Source organism: Canis aureus, chromosome 6 (genome assembly GCF_053574225.1).
Source record: "Canis aureus isolate CA01 chromosome 6, VMU_Caureus_v.1.0, whole genome shotgun sequence".
Classification (NCBI taxonomy): domain Eukaryota; kingdom Metazoa; phylum Chordata; class Mammalia; order Carnivora; family Canidae; genus Canis; species Canis aureus.
In genome coordinates, this window is record NC_135616.1 from 24,287,326 (window position 1) to 24,306,999 (window position 19,674).

Consider the following 19,674-nt stretch of genomic DNA (forward strand, 5'->3'; position numbering starts at 1 on the left):
GGTCCTCCTGGCTGGTCCTCTTCCCAGGTCCAACCAAGTGATTTTGGATCTTTAGCCAGTTTTTTCTGGCTTATTTTTATTTGTATAGTTATCTTCCAGAAATAAGAAATTGGTTTGTCCCTATAAGTACTCAGCATGTGTGAGTGTATGTGTGCGCGCACGCACAAAAGTCTGAAATGACTAAACATCTTACTTCTGTGCCATCAAAATTCTTGGCAAAATACCTAGAGAATGCTTTTGTTATTAACATACAGAATAGTAGGCACATAGAGCTTAGATAGAACTTTGAGGTTATCACATTAAATCTTAATAAACTACTTCGCCAATTCACATAATAATCAATTCACTCAACAAATATTTTTGAGTACTTACGTATTAAGAACTGTCGTTAGTGCCAGGAGGATAAAGATGAACAAATAAGACATGCTTTTCAACTGAGAAGGCTTACATTCTAGTGGGTAAAGAGATACAGACCACAGACAAATGTTTGCACAAGGAGGTCAGGTGAACATTCCAGGAGTACAGACTGAGAAGGTGCTCTCTGGGCTGATTCTTAGCCAGTTTGCTTTCCCTCAACCACTGCAGTGCTTTTGCTCAAGCACTAGCAGTGCATGTTTGGAGAGCAAATGTTTTCCTACTGAGCTCAAAGCCACTATCTCATCTTTTCCATCGTGGGTCCAGGCATTGCCAATCTTCACTTAGTCCTTTAGATGTTTGTCCTTTTGAGTCTTTTCCTTTTACAATTAAACATTCTAAATTTGTACATTTTTCCCTTTCCTTGACTTTTATTAGATTGCTATTTTCTAATATATCAAAATGGCCCTTAAGCTATACTTCCCAAACCTTTATAAAATACTGCAGATATACTCAACTTTTGAACAAGTGCAATGTAACTATCACCTCCTTTAACAAGACAAAACATTTGTGCCTTCAAAGTCTAAGATCACATGAATGTGTTTGCCACATAACATTCTCTTATTTAAATTATGAGTTAACATCTAGTCTTCTTTCTAAGCCAGATGCCAAAGAGGTATTAAATATCACAGCATTAAATAAATTAAAAATAAAAATAGAAAAATATTGCAATGATAGTACTTTATATGGGCTGAGATTTGAGGTTAGGACTGTAAAATATGCCCTACACTGTCAGATTCAAGGTGTCTCAAATGGTTGCCAGAGCTGGAACATGGCATTGATTTTAAGATCATAGTAGCTCACTTAGGCTCATGTTAAAATTGCAGTCAACTAAAATCCCTATGTGCATATTTTATATAAATGGCTTTGATATCAAATATACCAATGTTTTATTCCAGTTATAGTTTATCTTACTAGTTTCTACTTGATTATGTTATTCAAAAGCTATGTGGCCCACCTGGTTTTCTGCCATCTGCAGATTTGCCAATTATGCATTTGTTTTTTTGATAGTCCTACAAGTAATTGTTCCAAAACCAAGGATGAAACAAAGCTTTATTTTTCTGCTTAACATTTATTTTGAATTGCTTTTTCTCAATATTAGTTATATATAATTTACTTTTTAAAAGATTTATCAGATGGTTTTCTCATCAAATAATTCACTAATACCTTTTAAAAAAATAATTTACTAATATTTTGTGGCATAATTTTAATACTATCTTCAAAATATAAAACATTAGATTCCAGAGTTTTGATATGCTACTAAATCATATGAAAATAGACAACAATAGTATCTGTTCTGTTAAGCAATTTTTAGCCATGTTGACTCAAATTGTAGAGACTGACATGTGCAGACTCACTCTGCAAACATACTAAATCACTCTATCATGTTTTCATTTAAACATTTTTGATATTATAATAAGTGAAAACAAGAGAGTCATGGGATACTTTCAGATATCCTTGCTATTATCATACACACTAAAAACCAACTGAGCAAGAACTGAACTGATTTCACTGATTGTGTAAAGCCCCAAAGGAGCTTAGAATCTTTTAAGAAGAAAAGCACAGCAAGTGGGAGTAAGGTGCTGAAAATACAACTGTGGTTTGGTGATATGTACAGAGTATGGTAGGAGGTAAAGAAAAGGAAGGTGCTCAGGAAGGATTTTGTAGAAAAGATGTTAAGATGTTTGAGTTGAATCAGATGTTAACAGGTAAGATAATAAAAGAGTATTACAGAAAGAGGTAAGAGTACAGGCACAGGAAAGGAAGAAGGAGTTAAACAAGAGGTTTTATACTTTAAGGAACTAATGTGGAGAGAGATGAAGCTGGTACATTTAGTAGGAACTGGGTCATGATGGTCATTGTGTACCATGCTGAAGGTTTAGGAATTGAATTTTTCAGAGGATTGCCCTCATTTCTATAGTTTTATGGGAAGATCCTGAAAATTATATTTCAATATTTCTATTAAAAGCCAAAGTTGAAATATTATAAATTGAAGGCATCTCCATTAGATAAGAACTCAGTAAATTCCTTAGTTTCCCCAAATACAATCCGGCCTTCTTACTGTGTCTCTATAAGCATAGTAGTTGAGTCTTCCTACTGAAACTATCCTAAAATTTCTCTTTATTTATACTGTTATATAACAGTCTCAAAATAAGTAACTTAAAATCACATTTGGTTAAAAAATGTATTGGTGGATTTCTAATAAAAAATTGGAATAAGGATTGTTGTAGGTTATGGATTGAGAGTTTACTGATAATCAGTTTCTACTGACATTTTCAATATTTCAAAATACAGCCTAATTCACAATGAGGATTTATCATTTGTAAGATTTTTGAGAATATTTACACTTAGGCAGAAGTATGAGATTTTTCTAAAACAATAGAACAGACAAATTACCTTTGAATATTTAAAAGGGAATCATGAGTTATAGGCACTCCATAATTTTTAATGTATTATTTGTTAACAGATTTTTAAAAAAATTATTTATTTATCTGACAGAGAGAGCATGCAAAGGAGCACAAACAGGGGGAGTGGCAGGGAGAGGGAGAGAGACGTAGACTCCCTACCACTGAACACAGAGCCAGGTGTGGGCTCATCCCAGGACCCTGGGATCATGACCTGAGTTGAGTTAAAGGCAGATGCTCAACCAATTGAGCCACCTAGGTGCCCCTGTTAACAGACTTTTAAAGAAAAAACCAAGCTCTTGCCTTCAAAAATACTGCAACTGTAGTTTATATTCGTTTGTATCTGAATATCCATTAAACCTACACATTTAAGTTCTATTTTTCAAAACTTTAAGCTTCTATTATTTTAACTTTTTGTTATAATTCATTATCAATGGCATCTTTATATAAAGTATACATATATAAAGTTATATATGTACTTCAAATGGGGTAGATACACAGACACACACACACACACACACACACACACACATACATTCTCAGAGGAAATAGCAAAAATAGCCACCAGTAAAAATGAAATTTGAAAAACATTGGAAATGTTCTGCAAAATCCTTTGATTGTGGTAAATTACGCATCATGAAGTGTACATGTAATTAAAATATTTAGAAAAAGATTTGGTTTGTTTAGGTTCAGCATGCATTGTTTATGCTGCAAGTTAATGAAGATTATGGTTTTATTTTTATTTATTTATTTATTTTTTGGTTTTATTTTTTTTAAAGATTTTATTTATTTGAGCATGTGTGTGTGCATGCACAAGCAAGCAAGCAAATAGAGAGGAGAAAGAGAGAGATCACAAGCGGGATGGAGGGACAGAGGGAGAAGCCGATTCCCCAGTGAGCAGGGAGCAGAGATCCTGATACGGCTGGATCCCAGGGTCCTGGGATCATGACCTGAGCCAAAGGCAGAAGCTCAACCAACTGAGCCACCCACTCACCTCAAAATTATGGTGTTAAAGAGCATGTGCATTTTATTTTATAGAACAGGTACTTCTATTTTTTTTTTTAATAGAACAAGATGGTGTTCGTTGTCCTTTGGTAAGTCATGTTTTATGCATGTTATAACATTTCGAATAATAAAATATTAATCTAAAAAATTGATTTTCCAAAAATAGTCTTTAAGGAGTTAATAGGGGTTTCTAAAATAGATCAGAGCCTTAAAATAAAGACAACTGATCCACTAAAAATTTGGATAGAAACAAACAGCAAAATTTCACATACATCTGGAACCGTAGTTACGTTCTAATCCCAAATTGCTTATTTTTCAAATAAAGTTCTCTCTAAATCTTCATAGGAGGGCAAGACTCTTTCAAAATGGAGAGGGAAAGAAAACAGTTAAATAAAATAAACATAAGTGTCATTTTCACTGAAGTAGATTTCACACAAAAGCAACACAAGGCAACTGTTGACAGTATCTCTTAAACAGCTGAATGGCATCTGCAAAGCCTGAAGATTTGAAAATATACATTTATACCAAATGTATTTATAAAAATCTGTTTTGAGGTTTGTGAAAAATAAGTTCAATCTCCCTTTTCCCCCAAAGTATGCATGGTATATATGCTAACTTACTGAATTCATCCTTCATGCAATTCCAGTTTATTAAAGAGGTTAAAAATTTATAAAACTCTGATGGGATATGGTTTTAATGCTTCATCACACTACCCATCATTTGCTTTTCAATCTAGATCAGAATGATCTTTCCTACTTCCCTGCAATCACCTACCTGCACAGCTAATATTTTCTGAATACTCTCTTGAGAGTCTGTCTGGAACTTGGCCAGCCTCATCTGGCTGTAGAGGACCACCAGTTTGAAGTGCTTCTGCCACACCTTGTGTATCCTTCTTTGCAGCTGACAGAGCTAAAGGGAAGAGGGAGGGGGAAAAAACACAAGTCAGAGTAGGAGAGGAAATTAATGGCAGTGTTCAAGAAGAATGATGGAGGGAAATATAGAAAGCAGTCAATAGCCCATTCTGCACTGTACGGACCTGACAGGAATTTCACAGTCTCTTGATTTTTCAGCCCACTCATGTGCATTCATCAGAAACCAGTCACATCTGGCCGCCAGGATGGGGGGTTAATTTTCTCTAAATGCCTCAGCAGTTTTGTTCTAGCTGAGGCAAACTCTGTGACTGCAAAGCTGATGAGTAAAATATTTCTACTTCACCCAGTTTAACTCAAAACCGATAGCCTCGGGACATATTGAACCTTTCTCTAAAAAAATAATCTTTTGAAGCTTTTTTGAATGGCACATCAGGTCAAGCCAAAGTTTAAAAATGCAACTTTAAGACTTTGATGGACACCATTGCTTCCTTTGTTGTTGTTGTTTTTTTTTTTTTTTCTCATAAAGCTTACCATTGCTTGGCAATGTGTGCTTTAGAGCATGACAAAACTAAAGAGAATTAACTTAGCCATCAACTGCTGAGGGAGAACAATAACAGAGAAGAGATTTCCAGCTAGAATTCCCTATTAATCTACCTCCCTCTGACTACGTGACATGGAAACATCCCACTGCACTAAAGTACAGTGGACGCGATGTTTAGAGGTGACACGTCTAATACCGAATATACACAGAAAAAGAATTTCTCCTGTGAGGCATTCTATACTTTTTGTTTTGTTGTTGATGTTACAACAACAAACACGGTAGAAGTTTTACCAAGACAATTAATATATGTCCCTCAACAGTTAACATAGCCACACCATATAGAATTGTAATAATTAGATTATTTCCAAAGAAATAAACTTCATAAGAATAAATGATAAAAATTGTATATTAAAATATATTCTGTCACTGAAACCTCTTTTTTTTTGGTAATGTGGATTGTTGTTGATTTCTTCTTAGTATATTTTGCAGAATGAAAAACAAACACTAAAAATTTCATATCAGACATTTCTTCACAACAGAATAAAAGCATGTCACAAAGTATGGCTATTTTATGTTTTATTTATTGACCTAGGTACTGGGTATATGTACAAGTTCCTTTGCAAAACTTCACCAGACTGTGCATGGATGAATTTCTCTGGAAGCATATTTCAATAAAATAGTTTACTTAAAAATAACAGTTTTAAAAATAGTCACCTGGCATTGCATGTTTATGATCATTATCTTCACTATGAATTGTAATAAGCAATACACAGATATTTATGCAAGCCAACAGAATAATGAAACCACTACTCTTGGTTAATTGGTTAACTTGTGAAATAAGAATAACCTTGAAAACTATAGAATTTTCAGCTTGGTAAATGGTAAAATATGTTATCTGGAATTTAAGGACATTTGAATTAAATGTTAACATCATATATTTAATAGTTATAATATATAATTATAATAGTTATAATATTTAATAGTTTTAATATAATATTTAAATAATTTTTTTTCTGCCAACTCTGACAGCCACTGGAGGAGCATATGCTATATCTAGAAATACTCACTAAGACATTAAGACACTTTAGTTTTTGCATTGCACAATTATGATGGTATCTGCAATATGACAAGGGCAAATAAGAAGAGGAAGATGAGTTTTAGAGGAATTCCTTAAACTAAAGGTAACTTTTTTCCAAGTGGGAGCTCTCAACATGTGAAAGGTTTTACAAGTGGGAGCTCATTAAGCAAAGTGAACTGAATGGTACTGGTTCCCATATCCATATCTTACACGAGGAGAAACAGCTGCATACAGTAAATCTAGTTTATTCACTTTTCTGAATTCTAGCTTCTGAATTTTAGCCACAAAGGTCTTAGATTAGTTTACATACAAGTGTTCAGCTACTTAACTGGAGAAGTTCCTTATGTATCAACTAAAAAAGAATAATATCTCAAAAGAGTGTTTGTTTGTTTAGTTTTTAAATTTATACCTAATGGGCCTCTGAAAAAAGAACTGGGACAGAAACAAACTGAAGGAATTCCTAGAATCAGCATCCGATAAAAGTCACAAATATACACATACATATCCACATTAAAGACAATTAGATGATCAACAATAATATATATGGAAAAATATTTCAGGTGCTAGAAATGACAGTTGATTCAATCTAAGATTTGAATATGATGACAAACTATTTTAAGAAAATAGTTATGATAAAAGCCCAATTGTAAGATGTTAGTAGACAGTAATTACTCAATAAATACTGAAATTAACTCAATAAAGTGAACCAGTAAAATTTTAGTGGTGAAGCATAGAAGCAAGTAAGACTCTCAAGAACTTACTAATTAATGAGAGAAGAGAAAAATAAACAAAGTGAATGTAAGAGATACAAAAATATGTAAAGGTAACACTAAAGAGAGAGAATTCAGTTGAGTGGAAATGTCCTTTGGGTAGACGTAGAATTTAGGTTGGAAAGCCGAAGGAACTGGAATGATTTTTGATCTCTCCAACTTCAATTAACCTAGTGTTTTTCAAACGAAACTCTCCTATTCCTAAAATGATTATATTCTTGCCGTCTCCTTCAGAGTTTAAGGAAGATAAGGTGAGATGAGGGAAGAAGTGTTAGAGAAACAAAAAAGAACCGTAAGGGATACAAATACATTGGATGGGGTTACAGCAAGGGCACTGTAGGAACTGCCATGTACTCAGGAGTAGGAATGGAATTTAAAGTCACTGATGGAGTAACAAGGCTACAGCTTAGTCTCAAGCACATATTACAATAATTTTGGAAGAGAAAGATATATTCTCATACAAAACTCAGAAGGAGCATATTGGAACAGGAAAAGAGTCATTTTGAAAAAAAAGATCCTCAACTTAAGTGCTCTCAATTTTGAATACTAAAAGAGAAAAGAGAATATTCAATTGCATCAGGAAAGCTGAAACAGGAAATAGCTGGTGTATACTCTCAGACATTTAAAATGACAAAAAGGAATGGTAGAGTTTTCTGACCACAGTTTCTGGCCAGTTTGAATTTGTAGATTTGGTTAATTGGGCTCTAACACTTGCTTTGTGAGTTCTTTGGTGAAGGAAGCCCAAAGATAGAATTTGTTGTTATTTCTTTTGAGGTAATGATCACTATCTAGCTATTCAAAAGAAAAAAAAATCAATGTCCATTTTGACATATCTGTTAATGTAGCATTACATAAAATATCCATTTGTATATAATATACATTTAGTAAAAATCCCTTTTTATCAAATTTAATTAAGTTCCTTTTATTACATTAACATTTTATTTCATTTATTTTTAAATTTTATTTATTTATTCATGAGAGACACAGAGAGAGAGGCAGAGACACAGGCAGAGGGAGAAGCAGGCTCTATGTAGGGAGCCTGACATGGGACTCGATCCCAGGTCTTCAGTATCACGCCCTGGGCCAAAAGTGGCACCAAACTGCTGAGCCACCAGGGCTGCCCTTTATTAACATTTTAAAGCTTGATATTCTCCAACAGTAAAATAGAGTAAATTAATGTTGCCACTTGCAAAAATGAAATATTCTCCATTCTCCTGTTTTAATATACTTTTATGTATTATATGGATTCTGTTTTAAATCCAAGCTATTTTGATGACCTATACAAATTTAGGACAACTGTGAACTCCCACATATCACATAAACCTGGACCTAATACTGAATGTAATTATGTATGCTATATAACACACAAAACCTCTATAAATAAGTTTAAATTTATATTATTTTACCACTGTTATGCATATGGAAATTATAATATGCTAAGGCTAATATAAACTATTTGACATTCCAATCACAGGTTTCAAAAATGTTAGACCGAGCCGTAACCAAATTAACAACAAACTATTGCCTTACACCCTTCTCATGCTCTCAGCATTGAAATTAGAGATTTCAAAGCATCAACTTTTTCAGGTATTTCCTATGGCCAGATTGGAGTATATAGTTGTGTGGTTTACATTATGAAGGATATAATAATAAAGTAAAGCCTTGTTATCCTAGCCCAAAGGGGACAATTGCGGTCACATTGTGAAGAATGGGGTAATATAATTGAAGTATGTTTGTTATTTACTGTCAGAGAAAAACAGTGTTCGTAGGTATGATTTTAAAAATAGATGCTCAAATTATTTGATAATACTCTTGAAGCAGGATTATTTTACCCCTCCCTTTGAACGTAGGCTAGACTTAGTGACTCTTTTGTAAAGAACAGAAAACGATGGGAGATAGGATGCACTTCTAAGAACACACACACACACACATACACACATGCATGCACGCACGTCTTGGATTTTTCTAATTCTCTCGGGTCTTTTGATCTGGGAATAGCCAGCTCCCATGATGTGTAAGCACTTCTGTGAAAAACCCACATGGTGAAGAATTGAAGTTTCTTTTTGCCAACAGCTCCCTGTGAGTGATCTTGAAAGCAGATTCTCCAATCTCTTCAGATGACTGCCATCCTGACCAACAACTTGATGGCAACCTTGCAGGAGACCATGAGCCAAAATCACCCATCTATGCAGCTCCTGGTTTCTTTCAGAAACTTTGTGAGAAAATAAATGTTTATTAGCTTAAGCTGCTAAATTTGGAGACAATTTGTTGCAGCCTTAGTTAATGATAGATTTTAAACTCTCCTTTCTTTTTGCTTTGCAAGAAAATAATTTACTACCCGTATTTTCTGAATGGAAAGCAAAAGTGATTTCCTAACTCACTGTTTAGTTTAGGGCTGAAACTGAAAATGATTTATTAGTAATAAGAGAGTGATTAATAAATACTCTTGATTGATAGAATGTAGTTTGTACCATCTAGGAGCTCATTAATTGAAGACAGTGTAAAGGAACTATAATAGTTCCAGAAATTTAAAAATGGTTCATTATCAGCAAATATTTTCATGTAATACATCACTATATCAAAGAAAAAAATCATCCCCAAGAAAAGTCAATATGAACATAGAACAAAAACAATCAACAATGAAAAAATTATCTTAGCAAAGTAGGAATAGGAACAGAAGAAAATTTCTTTAACCTGATAAAGGCATAAACTCAAAACTTCCAACAAATAATTTAGTAAATAGAGATACTTTAGAAACATTTCCACGTCAGGAAAAATGCAATTAGGACATCAGGAATCAATACCTTTTTTCAAAATTTTACTGAAGATACTAGACAAAAGCAATAAGAAAATGAAAGAAAAAATATAGGAGGAAGAATGTCTACACAGAAAACTACAGAGGCTCTACAAATCAACAACAGGAAGTCATGAGAGACTTTAGGAACTGTTTTGCCTATAAAATCAGCACTGAAAAAAATAACATTAAAAAATTAGTTATAACCAATTTTGAATCGTGATTCTAAAATTCCATTCATAGTAACAATACAGAATTAAGATATCTAGGTTTCATTCTATTAAAGAAACATGGAGAAAGTTAAAAAACTTATTTTAAAAATAAAAAGTAATAACTAAATAAGTGGAGAGGTATAATATGTCCACATATTGGAAAAGAATGTCAAAGGGCAGGTCAATTTTTCACAAAGTGGTCTATAATCTCATCAGGTCTCACAGAACTTGATCTAAAACCAATATGGAAGAATAAGAGACTAAGAACAGCTAAAAAAATTGTTAAATAGAAGAACAAGCTAAAAATAACTTGACATACAATATATAAAGATGTAGGAAATAACAATAATGTCAGCATTGGAATAGATAAGCATTTGGTCAGAAAAGAGAGATGAACAAGACTTTCATATAAGATATATAAATTTGAAATATGTCACAGATAGCATTTACATTAGTGGAGAAAGGATGGCATAATTGGTTTTCTCTATACAAGTATCTAAAATGAAATTAGATCCTTAACTTATACACCAACATAAAAATGAGATAGACTAAAGCGAGAAAAACTAACTTAAAACTGACCTTTAGAAGGGGAAGCAGTTTTAAACAACATACTAAAAATGATAAATTCTAGTGGAAAGAACTGATAAATTTAATCATACTGTGTTTTTTTTTAATTTAAACTTAAGCAGAGTAACAAAATTAACCAGGGATTTAGAGAAGACATTAACAACACTTACAGCTAGCAAGGATTAACTTCTTTAACCCAGAAAGTGCCCTTATAATTCAATAAGGAAAAATACAAACAGTATACTAGAAAAATGGATAAATTATACAAATAGACAATTCACAGAAAAGGAAAGCTATTTTTTCTATAAACATTTATAAACATTATCAACCTCAATAGCAGAGCACAAATAAATATAATTTACACTGATTGGCAATTATTACAAAAAACTCCCCATACCAATTCCTGGTAAGATTTGGAAAAAACTGAACTCTTAGACATTGTTCTAATGTGTAAAATTTGGCATAAAGATTCTGGGGAGTAATCTCACACTATGTATTAAAGATGGAGATGTAGCTCCCCTTTGATCTAGCAACTAAATTTCAATCTATATGCTTTAGACCAGAGATTCTCCAGATCAGCAGGATCAGTATCACAACAGAACTTGTTAGAAATATAGTCATTCAAACCTGCTGAATCAGAAACTCTGGAGCCCAACAATTGGTGTTTTAACAAGACTTCCAGGTATCTAAAGCACGCTGAAATCAGAGATGTTGCTCTTGAAAAGTTATATGTTCCCAAAGAAATATATAAAATATTGTTCATTTACAAAAGCATTGCTTGCAATAGTGAAAATTTGGAAACAATCTAATTGTCTACATTTGATGATAAAAAAATACATTGTAGTATGTTCATATCTTAAAGCCAGAATTTAAAATAAATACGCTAATGCTACAAGTGATAGGTATTGCAGAACATTTATATATAAAAATGAAAACAAATGGTTTACCTTTTAAATTAATTACAATTAATACAATTAATAATTAATAAAATCAGATTTAATAAAAATGGAATTGATAAACACCTAGTGGTCAACTCAGAGAGGTGGAATATAATATTTTCCTCAGCAGAGGGTTTTGAGTGTATTTATACTGGTCTAAACATTTGAGGCAAATAAATAAATGTTGATATTTACAAAGCTCATAAAGGTACACAGAAATTTATCATAAAACTTACATCTCCCTTACATATAACTCTGTAACTTATGTTTTGTTGTTTCATTAAAAAAATAACTCTAGGTAAGCTTCCATGTTTGCAAGGACATTTTCATTTAAAAAAAAAAACAAGACTAACTTAACCTAGTTTTGTTAAAGTAACTTCCATATTTTGTGGTCCAGGATTATTTGATTTTAGAGAATTTACTATAATCTAATTTTAAAAATCCTATTATATTCAACCATCTGCTAAAATATAAGAAAAGGTCTTTTTGTACAAGATTTCTGTTATGTATCCACTAAGCATGATACTACCTATAATAAACGACCTATCTAAAATATTAAAGGAGTTTAAATCAACAAGGAATTAATTACTACCCACTGATTCTTAAATTGCCTAAAATTTTTGAGATTTCCTCTCATTCTGCTCACATAATTAAAGCAGTTGTTGAATAGTAACTTTATGACTTACTTCATACTAAATTGAAGATAGATATATGTAGCCTACTTACATGAGAATTGAATTAGCTAGAATTAGGTAAGGATTTGTTGTACATGCATTAGAAAAATAATAAAAAATATGTACAATGATTAATAGAGCTTTGTAGAAAGTTATTTGTAGGTCTTTAGTCCTTTAAATTAGTCCTTAGATTATAATTAATTCTTTGCTTTGGTTTAACTTTTAGTTTTTTTTTAAAAGATTTTATTTATTTATTCATGATAGACAGAGAGAGAGAGGCAGAGACACAGGAGGAGGGAGAAGCAGGCTTCATGCTGGGAGCCTGTTGTGGGACTTGATCCCGGGACTCCAGGGTCGCGCTCTGGGCCAAAGGCAGGCGCTAAACCACTGAGCCACCCAGGGATCCCCTTAACTTTTAATTTTGCTAACATCTCAAATCCTAAGATCAGGTCCCTAATAAGAATAATGGTAGTAACATTTTTGTATTTGTTGATATCATAGAGACACTCTGCTAAGTCAATGTTTTAAAAGGCAACAATAGAGCTTGGATACTAGAAATACATTAATTAAAATAAACAGAAATTTTTGTAACCTTAGACACATGTTACTGTGTTGAAACAATAGTAGATTAGTGTATTTTTCTTTAAAAAATCCTTATATTGTCTCTGTGTATTACAGAATATAAATATCATTACAAACATGCTTTAGATAAAATTAAATCATTTTTAGAGACATATGGTGCCAAAAATTAACTCCCCAAAGCACATAATTTAACTGGCTTTTGCAATTTAAGAACCCTGGAAAAAAAGGAAAGGGAACATTTCAGGGAAATGAGAAGTGTCCTTATAATGAATTTCTGCTTATAAGAATCAGACATAACAACAGTCTTTTTAATTAAAATACAAATACCATATGTATAGTTATCTGAAAATGAACTATAAATTGTTTTGCCAGAAAACAAAGACTAGTCAATACTGAAAAGACAGAAGTCCCTTAAAACACAAAGGTGATACTGGCAGGACTGATAATTCATGGACAGTACTCCAAGTTCTTCATTTATGAATAATGATTTCTCCATCACTGGAAAATGAAAACAACTGCTGAAGATCTGACTGTTTAGGAGTGTAAAACAATACTTCATTTATAACTTCTTAAGGAAAAATACATAGAAACTGGATGACAGTTCAAAAGAATACAAAATTGTTCTACATACATGAAAAATCCATTGGATATAACATTCATACAGGAAATTCATAGAATCACACCAATAAACAACCCTTATGAAAGTAACATGTAGGACAAACATGAAAGATGTGGAACATTCCAGATTATTGAAGTCCAAATTACTCCCTAGTACACTGGAGTGGGAATTGGGAGTGGATATATATGGTGGTGACGATGTGTGACAATTGTCAGAATTTCTGAAGGAAGTACCTGTGTAGGCATGGATTAACTCATCACAGGTATCTGAAAATTTGAAAGTTCATCTAATGGGACCACTAATGAACTTGGGAATTTCATAGGTGAGAAGGCTGTATCCTAAAAGTAGAAATATGAAGAAATTTTACCATAGGAGAAAATTAAAACATTTCATACAATCTACTTGTATTTTCTATCTATAAACATAGTCGAGCAAATAGTCCTAGTGTAGAAGCAGCTCTAAGAAAAAATCACACATATTTGACAAAGGAGAGAAAAAAACATGCTATATTCTACAGATCTGCATTTGTACCTTGGGTGATCCAATTAAAATGATAAGCTTTGACAAAATATGATAAAGGGCAGTTGAAAAAAACAGTATTTTCCTATAGGAATATATTTTAAATGATAATAGAAACATACAGTTATTCATTTGCTCTAGAATATTAAAATAATGATTATAATTTCTGATGCTTGTTATAAGGTTTTATAGAGTGAAAGCATACTTCCTTTCTCTTTTTGACAGATAAATAAAACTGATAAGCAAAGATATGTGCATGCAATTTTAATTCAACAGAGTGATGTGAAGTGAATGCAGCTCACAAGGCAAATAGCATAAGCCTTATCAGTTCTGTTTATCGTAATAACCCAAACAATGGCAATTACAAACTACTCCACAGATTTTTGGCACGGCAGGAATGACAGATATACAAAATCCAGTTAATTCTGATCTTTTTATAGTACTCAGTTACCAAGCTACACATGTACAATATACAAATCTCAAAAGTAATGAGATATTTATTATCAAATCTGTTCCAGAGACTGGTGTTAAAGATCACATAGCTCATTTCTGGAAACCTCTTTTGTCAAATCCTTAGGTATACTTAAAAAAGAAATAAAATAAGACTCACATCCATTCCCAAATCTAGAGCTGGCATTTAAAAAATTAATAAAGAACTGTTTTATTCTAATTATATAAAGAAAAATGCATTTCAAAATTCTGTTTGGACCTCTTCTAATATATAAAAACACTGACGGCGAAAGAGAAAGCAAGCTGAACTATAACAAACACTACTAAGTCTTTTTATTTTTGTGAAGAAATTCTTTTTTTTTTTTTAGTTTTTATTTATTTATGATAGTCACAGAGAGAGAGAGAGAGAGAGAGAGAGGCAGAGACATAGGCAGAGGGAGAAGCAGGCTCCATGCACCGGGAGCCCGACGTGGGATTCGACCCCGGGTCTCCAGGATCGCGCTCTGGGCCAAAGGTAGGCGCTAAACCGCTGCACCACCCAGGGATCTCAACACTATTAAGTCTTATAGTTAATAGCTAAAGATTATGTCTATTCCTTTAGATGAATATGCACATGTATTTCTTTTGTATATATTATACTTATAACCCATATATGACATAGCAGATAATAACTAATCTTTTTATATATTTAATGATAATAAGGTGCTAAACCACAGACTTTTTAGTTTCACAGATAACTGGTTCTGAAATAAAATTATTGTATTCTATTGAATATTTGTTTTAAAAACTATAAAGATAACAACTTAAATTTTTATTTAAATGACTAAATTTCACAGACAAGTCATATTAAGAGTTCAAAACTAACTATTCTTAATTCTAAAATTATTGCTTTCTGTGGTTCAAAGAATGATGTTAAATCAAGAATAAAACAATTTTAAAAATTTTGTAATAGAAATTATTTTCATAAGAAAAAACTAACATTACTAAAATGAAAAGTTGGCTGTTTTTTAAAAGTTGCAAATAGAATTGTATAAAGATTAAAAACAAAAGTTATGCCGTCATTATGCTTTAGAGATGAACATATTCTTAACGTATCCATTTCCTTGCCTCCTGTCATTTTTCCAAGAGTAATTAAATCCCTTGATTTTAAAATGTCATCAAATGAATTCTGTTAACTGGTTTTTCTGGTGTTCATTTTGAGTAATTGTTGAACAATTTTCTTTGATGATTATTCACAATATATCTTTATAATCTTAAGAGATCCACTTGTTCTGATGCAAATGAATTAAAACAATGCTTTAAAATCACATTTTCCTAAAATTAATTCACAATAAAAACATTATATTAAAAATGATTAATTATAAAGCTCTTTGTTACATTTAGAATTCACAGGAAGAAGTATAGTATTTTTTCTACTTTAAAGACATCAAGTTCATTTATTTCTTTTACACACAGGTAAACATAAATGCTTCTGAAATTATTTGTTTTAAACTATTTGCAAAAATTCAACTGAAAGTGCAAAGAAAATATGAAACACAATCATACAATGAGGCAGAGCCTGGGAGCAGAAAGAGACTGCTCTACCACTATAAGAAATCAGGGGTCAGGTAACTATGAACTTCTTTATAAACTACATCTAAAATGAGAAAGTCTTAAGACCTTATTCTTGTGCTAGCTTCTTGTTACTTATCTAGTATTATTTTGGGGGCTAGATGGATTTCAACAATAAGAAGAAAATCTTCAAAATAGTGGAAATTGTCATAGATGACAAAAATTTACTAATCTACTTGTTGGCTTGAACTAATTTAACTAAATATGGATTACAACAAATATTATAAAAAACAAGTTATAGTAAATCAACGCCTTTAAGAATTAGTTACTAATCTTATTCTTTCACCAAACACTATGAACTAAATTCCAAGATAATAAAAGATCTGAAAAGAACAATGGTGACAATGATTAATATAAATGGAATGAATAAAATAAATGAATAAAATAAATGGAATGTACCCACAGTAGGAAAGTTACAGATGTTCTGCTAAATTCTGGAGATTTTGATAAGTAGTGGATGAATTATTGGATATTTGAAAACACAAGCAGATGTAGGTATTGGCATGCTATGTGACTTTGGGTGCTAATATCATTTGAACTTTGACTTATTGAAGGAAGAAGTATAATACTAATTGGTACTGTCAGTAAGATATATATGTAGCCACTTAGCATTTCAGGTGTCTGTTGGCCAACTGTACAGCTATGGAAAAAAATGTCTATTCAGGTCCTTTGTTCATTTTTAATTGGATTATTTTTTGGTGTTGAGTTGTAGAAATTGTTTGAATATTTTGGATATTAACCCCTTATTGGATATATCATTTGCAAATATCTTTTCCCATTCAGTAGGTTGCCTTTTCATTTTGTTGATGGTTTCCTTTCTTGTGCAAAACCTTATTTTTATGTTTATACCAATTGTTTGTTTTTGTTTTTAATTCTCTTGCCTTAGGAAACTTATCTAGAAAAATGTTTTTACAGTTGATATCAAAGAAATTATGGCCTATTTTCTCTTCTAGGATTCTTATGATTTCAGGTCTCACATTTATATCTTTAATCCATTTGAATTTATTTTTGTGTATGGTGTTGAAGTAGTACAGTGTCATTCTTTGGATGTTTTCCTAACATCATTCTTTGAAGAGACTGTCTTTTCCCCATCGTATATTCTTAGCTCCTTTGTCATAGATTAATTTACCATATAGGTGTGGGTTTATTTCTGGATTTCTATCTTGTACTATAGACCTATGTGTTTATTTTTATGCCAGTACCATACTGTTTTATTATAGCTCCGTAGTATATCTTAAATTCTGGAATTGTGACACCTTCAACTTTGTTCTTCTTTCTTAAGATTGCTTTGGTTATTGAGGGTCTTTTGTATAAAATAATACAAATTTTAGCATTATTTGTTCTAGTTCTGTGAAAATGCTGCTGGGTTTTGACATGAGTTGTACTGAATCTGTAGACTGTTTTGGGTAATATGGACATTTTAGAAATTATTCCAATCAATGAGCAGAGAATATCTTTACATCTGTTTGTGTCATCTTAAATTTCTTTCATAATTGTTTTACAGTTTTCAAAGTACAGGTCTTTCATCTCCTTGGTTAAGTTTATTCCCGGGAATTTTATTCTTTTTGGTACAAGAATAAATAGAATTGTTTTCTTAATTTCTCCTTCTGCTACTTTGTTATTAGTATGTAGAAATGCTACTGAATTCTGGGTATTAGTTTTGTATCCTGAAACTTTATTGAATTCACTTATTACTTCCAGTAGTTTTTTGGTGGAGTCTATGGTTTTCTATATTTGGTATTATGCTGTCTACAAATTATGATAGTTTAACTTCTTCCTTAACAATATGGATGTCTTTTATTTCTTTTTCTTATCTGATTGCTGTGGTCAGGATTTCCAGTACTATGTTGAATAAAAGCAGCAACAGTAGATGTCCTTGTTTGTTCCTGATCTTAGAGGAAAAGCTCTCAGTTTTTAGCTATGGGTTTTTCATATATGGTCTTTATAATGTTGAGGTAATTTTCCTCTAAACCCACTTTTTTGAGACTTTTTATCATGGACCGATATTGAATTTTGTCAAATGCTTTTTCTGTATCTACTGAGATCGTCATATAATTTTTATTCCTTGTTTTGCTGATGTGGTGTGTTACACTGATTGATTTGCAAATATTGAAACATGCTTGCATCTCTGGAACAAATACCACTTCCTCATGGTGAATGATCTTTTTAATTTATTGTTGAATATGGTTTGCTAATATTTTGTTGGGATTTTTGCATCTATGTTAATTAGGGATATTGTCCTATAGTAGTTTGTGTGATTTTATGGCTTTGATATCAAAACCTTACTATTTTTTGGATGTCTATCCTTTTCTGATTTTATTCTTGGTTTGCCTCTATTGTTCTAAACTTCCCTTTTAGTCTTATGTGCCCCTTTTCTGCCACTAAACATTATCATTTTCTAAGGTTCTGCTCTTAATTCTCTCCTTCTGTATAGTCTCTATGAGTGAACTCATGAACTCCCATAATCTAAATCCTAAACAGCAATGCCTCTTAAATTTTATCTGCAAAACTGACATCCCTAAGCCTGACTGTTTTTTATCATTAACTACTGAACACTTTCCCTTATCTACCCAATGATACTTCAAGATCAAAGTCCAAAAATGAAACCATTGGAAACTTCTCATCCAACTTGCTTCCTCTTCCTGTTGTCTTGTGATTTAGAATGAAATGCCACTATGCCACCAAAGCCAAAACCTTGGAGCCGTGCTCTCTTCCTTTACCCATCCATATCTCATCATAAACTATTTAAGTTTCTATAATTCCAACTTTTAAGTATTTTCCAGTTGGATCCTTTATTTCCTCCTCACCATAGACTCCTACCATTATTATCAAAGTTATCATTTTGGCTTTAAGAGATAAAATTAATAAATAAGGCCAAATACGTGAAGTTTTCTAATAGTGATAATTATCAAGTAAACTCAAGAGCCCTGTGATATACCAGCTGAGACCATAGGGGGCGGAATACAATGTGTTAGTGAGGACCAGGGTTGTACACATTTTGAAGGCATGGAAATGTCTACAAAATTTCAAGAGACCATGAACACTGCTTTTAAATGGAGGCTCTGATAAATGCAGAATAATGAAGAGGTAAGAAAATCTGTGAATAGCAAAATGTATACATAGAAACAATTGAAGACTTTATATTCTAAAAACAGTTTGTTTTACAAAGCAGTTTAAGGTATCTCTATAAAGTTTATTTTATTTACTTAAACATTTTGTCATAATTGCATTGATATGGCTTTCTACTCTGTATTTATCTATTATAATTTTCAAATTAATGTTGTCTTTGTGAATTAGTTCTTACTAAATTTAGACAGATATATATTTATATTCAGATATATTAACTGATAATTATGTCCTAGATTTTTATAGTACTTTATAACACAGAAATACTGTATCCTCCCATTTATACTCACAACATTTTTAGGCATATGTCAGTGTAGCTACTACTATCCATTCATAAAGCAAACTTTTATTGAAAAACAAAAACTTTGTGTCAGAGCCCGTACTTTTACATCCAGGGGATCAAGGATCCAGTGGGTTAGTTGTTTACAATCTTCAATGTGGCTCAGAGTACATAGAGCGTAAGTGTATCTTTTATGTACATAGCTAAAAGTAGGAGA

At 32.0% G+C, this 19,674-nt stretch overlaps 1 protein-coding gene across 8 annotated transcripts in view; it reads right to left on the reverse strand.

Moving 5' to 3' along the window:
• The window catches only part of CCDC178 (coiled-coil domain containing 178), a 421,095-nt gene that overhangs the window by 34,257 nt on the left and 367,164 nt on the right, over positions 1-19,674 (reverse strand). For all 8 annotated transcript variants that reach the window (XM_077900386.1, XM_077900387.1, XM_077900389.1 and 5 more), the window contains one exon: positions 4,599-4,733. In XM_077900386.1, the coding sequence (XP_077756512.1) occupies positions 4,599-4,733 (135 nt within the window). The remainder of the gene's footprint in view (positions 1-4,598; positions 4,734-19,674) is intronic.